Here is a 5,234-nt window from a genome sequence, read left to right as displayed (position 1 = left end):
TTGTCTAGATGGGTCTGGTGGAAAGAGATGGGGATACGATTCTTATGATTCAATAGTGAGTAACTGTTATCATGACTAATTTTGACTGTCACAACTATAAAGGTAGAAGTTTTATAACAAAAATGGGGGAGTAGTTAGTCTTACAGTCCAGAAACAGAGGACCCTAGGACCATCAAAGGGAGAAGTGCACGAGCAGTGGGACCCTATCTAGAGAAGCAGCAATACCAGAGATTGAGGTAGAAATGAGGACATGGAGAGAGAGAGCAGCTGAGGACTCTGAACTCATGGAAAGAGAGGGACTGGGTGCTGGCGGCCAGGAGGCATGCTTGCAGAATGTGCCCTTTGGTTGTTTAAATTACTATATATTCCTGAGTGTTTCTGTGTATATCACCCCTCACTTCCCCAAAAAACCCAAACCAGAGGGAATGGAAGCAAATACTGTTGAATGATGATGTAAGGAGGAGATTGTAATCATTGCAATGAAACAATGATGTAAAGCTGATGTTTTCCCATGTAAACCATCACTCAGTTCACAATAAAAATATAAATAAATGAAAAAAAGAATTAGCTTTAAGTATTATTGTTTAAAGATTCAAAAGCTGAAGCCCTAGGAGAAGGGACTTGCTTAAGGTCCCATAACTTCAAAGTCAGAGTTGAACTAGAAACCTGGTTTTCTGTTCCCTTATCCAATCCCAGCAGTCCTGGTGTGGCACTGTGGGTTAATGCGTCAGACTGCAAAGCCTTTTGAACTGCAAGGTTGGCAGTTTAAGCTCACCAGCTGCTCCTTGAAACCCTATACAGGGTCACTATGGGTCAGAATCGACTCGACGGCACTTCACAACAACAACAACAAATCCAATCCCTGGAGTCCTGGTGAGGTGTGGTGGGTTAATGAGCTGGACTGCAAAGTCTGTTTGAACTGTAAGGTTGGTGGTTCAAACTCACCTCCTCGGAAACCCTATATACTTAACAACAATAATCCAATCCTTACCATACCTGGATTATTTCTATCTACTCTGAAATATGTTCTTTCTGACCCAGGGGTTAAGTAGTCTAGGACTTAACTGCCTGAGAGATGAACAGAGAGCAAAGCCCTCAAAACTATTTTTGCCTTCTTTCCTTTTTTGTTGTTCTCCCTATCTGCTAACCTCCATCTAAAAGACTCTCCTCTCTCCCTCTAGGTCTGCTTGACTGTTGTCCTGGTTTCTCCTTCTCACTAAATATCTGGGTTTCTGATCATTGCATTTGGTTGCCAAATGTACTAGTTTGCATTTCCCCCAGTCACATCCCTTAGGTTCTTTAATCTAGATTTCTAGACTCTGTAGGGAGAAATTTTTTTCTCTCTCCAGAGTTTTTAAGTGAATAGACTATTTCCTGCTCATCACTTATGTGTAATACCTATTCTGTTCGATTTACCAAAAGTCTGGTCAGGGAAGCTGAACGAAAATAGGGCTAGGAAACAGGTTCTTTAGATTGCTTCTTGGTGATGTCTTGGTAACTGCAGAGATGAGGCTTTAAAATGTATTAACAAATTAAGTAAAAATGTCTAACAAAGCTGAGCATTTACCCTTACCCCTCAAACACCACTGTTGCTGAGTCACTTCTACAAATTTGTTAGAGCAGAAATGTTCCACAGGATTTTTTGGCTGTAATCTTTATGGAAGGAGATCACCAGGCCTTTCTTCTGGATGAGTTTGAACCACCAACCTTTAGGGAGTTGTTTAAGTGCCATTGAGTAGGTTCCAACTTATAGCAACCCTGTCTAGGTTTCTGGGGAGCAGCTGGTGAGCTTGAACCACCGACCTTGCAGTTCAAACTGACTTTGCAGTCCAGGGCATTAACCCACAGTGCCACACCATTTGTGCTACCCAGGAACCTACCTACCAACATATGTGTATGGTAAACATTGATTAATGAAAAGAAGGCAAAAGCCACTGCTGTGGAGTCAATTCTGACTCTTAAAGATCCTATAGGGTTGCATAGAATTGCTCCCTAGGGTTTCTGAGACTGTAAATCTTTTACAGGAGCTAAAAACCTTATCTTTCGCCACAGTAAGAGCTGATGGGTTTGAACTGCCAACATTGTGATTAGCAGCCTGATGTTAAACCAACTAGGCCATCAAGGTTCCATAAAGGAGGCAAAAGTTTCCTGGACATATTAGTGGTACCCTAGCATATTGAATAATGTGTGTCCATGCTTATAATTTCACAGGTATAGCAAAGGATACAGTGTTTCCCAAATAAGAACCCTACCTACCTAATTTTAGGGCATACAGAAAAGGAAAATGCCTTTGGTGTGCTCAGAACCCTGAAGATCACATAAGCAAATAGAAACCATGTCTGGGCAAAAGTTAAAGCTTATAAAAGCTGGATGGAATTTTAGATATGATAGCAAAGTATAGCAAACTCATCTTACAGATGAGACCCAATGATACTTCAGCCCTGGGTCATTCACAGGGGAATTCTGAGGAAGCTCCTAGACTTTCTTAAGGCAGAATTTAAGAAAAGTTGTTAGCTGCTTTCTTGCTCCTTACATATATGTTTCTTCCTTTTATGGTTCAAAGGTAAAACTTCTACTGACATTTGTTGCTACCATTGGGTTCAAGCCTATACTCTTTCTATGGGGATGGTTTTGTCACAACATCTCCACGCCCCTAAGTATTCATAGCTCCAAGTGGGAGATATTCTCAATGGGTTTGAGAATACATTTAGGGTAATTGCCAAGGATTCCTGTTGGCCCTTTCTGTCACAGCCGTTTTTCCTCAGCTGTGGTATGGGGAATGGGATAACAGATTTGGGAGGAAAGGATGGGAAGGAGAGGAAAGGATGCCTTAGAGGGTTCAGCATTGTTCCACAGTGAACCAGCAGGGGAGCAGGACTGTGAGGCAACTCTGAGGCTCTAGGGGAAGTCTCCTGTACAGCACAAGGAAGAAACATCCGGTCTGTAGCAGCTTTAAGGAGGGCTAATGTTTCCTTGGAGGGAAAGATGCCACTAACAGAACCTCTAAATATGGGCACAGTGGGATCTGAGCAAAGCAGTAACTTGGGAGAGGTTGTGTTCTACCCCAAACACAATCTGTCTGTTAAGGCTCTTCATAATCCATGGAGCACTGATTTGACCTTGTCTTTTTTTCTTTTCTTTTAACAAAGTCCTAGTGTGGCGCTGCAGGATAATGTACTGGACTGCAAGGGCAGTTTGAGCCATGAGGCTGGTGGTTCAAACCCATCAACCACTCCTCAGAAACCCTAGACAGGGTCGCTATGAGCGACTTAACAACAGCACAAATGTGTGATCCTAGAGCTTTATCAAGGAACACATCTCATAAAGAAATGCTGTGTGAATGAAGTTCACCCAGTGTTCCTGAACTTTGGTCACATTCGAGCACTTGTAGTGAGTGTCACTGCACTCACATAGCATGACAGTAACAATACCCCTATGGGTAGTAAGTTCTGTATGCTAGGTATTTTTCTAAGTGTTTCACTCGTTTCCATTTTGGTAAGTTAAGTGGAGGAGCCAGGGATATGAACCCCAAATCTGGCTTCAGAACCCTTGTGTTTAACTCTAGACCACATTGTTGCATACACCAACTGTTTGCTAACTAGATAATTGATCTCTGAGTTAGGACTTCCAGACTTTCACAGGTGTACACATATATACCCACACCACTGCCCACTGTGCCCAAAACTTGCTCGGTCCTAAGAATTATCAGGACACTTGACACAGAACTAGATTCCCAGGCCCTAGTCACAGTGTACTCATAATTAAGCATGTTTTAAATATTAATATAGTGAAGTGGGGACCCGCCCTGAACACTATGAAACTTAAGTCTTTGTACTGATGAAGGAAGGTTTTGCCTCTGAGATTTTTGGGCATGTCATTGCTCAATTCTGTAGTTGGTCATGGGACTGTCATAAGAATACATGAAAAAATTTTCCTTCATAAAGGAAATCTACTTAAACAACAGATTATGTAACAAACTCATAAAATACTATGTGTGTATTTATGGGTATGTCAATGAAAATATATTACCTGTATAGGTCAAATTTCTGGGTTTTCTTTTTGAGCTTTGTTTCCCTTGCAGCACAAACCTAAACTCCTCATCCAGATTGTCACCAAATCCTCCAGCATCTATCCCAGGTGACTTACACACACCCCAAACCAGGCAGCATTCTGACCGACATTAGCTCTCTCCCTCTGGGAGCGCTCATCCGCTCTCAGCACAGCTCAACAATGAGAAACTTTTTCTCTTCTCCCTCAGGGGAACCTTCACATTTATCCAATTCATTCTCTTGCAACTCAACTCTCCAGAAAGAAAAGGGGGGAAAATCCCACCCCTAAGAGACGATCTTCTGGTCTGAGGACGTTACTTAGCAACGGCACAAAGACCAGTGAGCAAAGGGGGACCTGGGGAGAAAACTCTTGGGTGGGGAGACAGAGCCAGTTTGAAAACTCCATTTCATCCAGAGAAAAAAACAAGGAAAACACAAACAGAATCATTCCTCACAAAAGCTGACCGGGGCTTCTCCCCTGCACAGGTCGTCTCCTTACCCCTCTCATATCAACTCCTTCAAGACCCCAATGACCAAGTTCCCCCTCCCCTGCTTTCGCCCCCGGCCAGGGTGCCCTCCCCTTGCCCTGGCCTGACCCACACAGGGCCCTCCCCCCCGCCCCCCAGGCACCCACCGTTCTCAGACGCGCTGGGACCTTCGCAGTCCGAGATTAACTGTTGGGGTTTCCGCTGCTTTCGCCGAGACATTCCCAGGCAGAGAGGTGGGAGAGGGAGGGGCAACGCTCACTTAGTCTTAACTGGGGTGACCTGCCCCGGTGTCCCCTTGGGTCTAAAGCCAACTGATGCTTTTCCCCTAGTGCAAATCACTCTAAAGCAGAGACGGTCTCCCTTCCCAGAGACAGTCAGACTCTGCTCCCTCTCCCTGACTCTCTCGCTGTTTCTCTCTCAATCTCTGCAAGTCTTTAAAGGGGAGACGCCCCCTTTTTTTTTTCTTCAGCTTCTTCCCTACGCTTCTGCAGCTCCCATTGTAAAAGCAAAAATCCTAATCTTTCCGCACACTCTTTTCTTTTGTACTGCAGAGGAAAGGATTTAACCCTCTCCTCCCTGTGAGGGCTCCAGGTCTCTCTCTGCTGTCTGCTCAGAGACCTTCCTTCACTTGCTTGTCTAACTCTCCTTCCAAGCTCTTCACAGCGCTTTTTGGTTCTTTCACTATTCTATGTCATCT

The 5,234-nt window shown here is 44.0% G+C and overlaps 1 protein-coding gene across 1 annotated transcript in view; it reads right to left on the bottom strand.

The window, feature by feature from the left end:
- The window catches only part of SALL2 (spalt-like transcription factor 2), a 14,944-nt gene extending 9,913 nt beyond the window's left edge, over window positions 1-5,031 (bottom strand). The window contains exon 1 of the mRNA XM_006835464.1: window positions 4,684-5,031. Coding sequence (XP_006835527.1) covers window positions 4,684-4,756 — 73 coding nt within the window. The 5' untranslated portion in view covers window positions 4,757-5,031. The remainder of the gene's footprint in view (window positions 1-4,683) is intronic.
- Between the last annotated feature and the right edge of the window lie 203 nt (window positions 5,032-5,234).

The sequence above is a fragment of the Chrysochloris asiatica genome, unplaced genomic scaffold (genome assembly GCF_000296735.1).
Source record: "Chrysochloris asiatica unplaced genomic scaffold, ChrAsi1.0 scaffold00017, whole genome shotgun sequence".
In the NCBI taxonomy this organism is placed as follows: domain Eukaryota; kingdom Metazoa; phylum Chordata; class Mammalia; order Afrosoricida; family Chrysochloridae; genus Chrysochloris; species Chrysochloris asiatica.
Note: the sequence above shows the minus strand (reverse complement) of the source record. Positions and strands in the feature narration are given on the sequence as shown.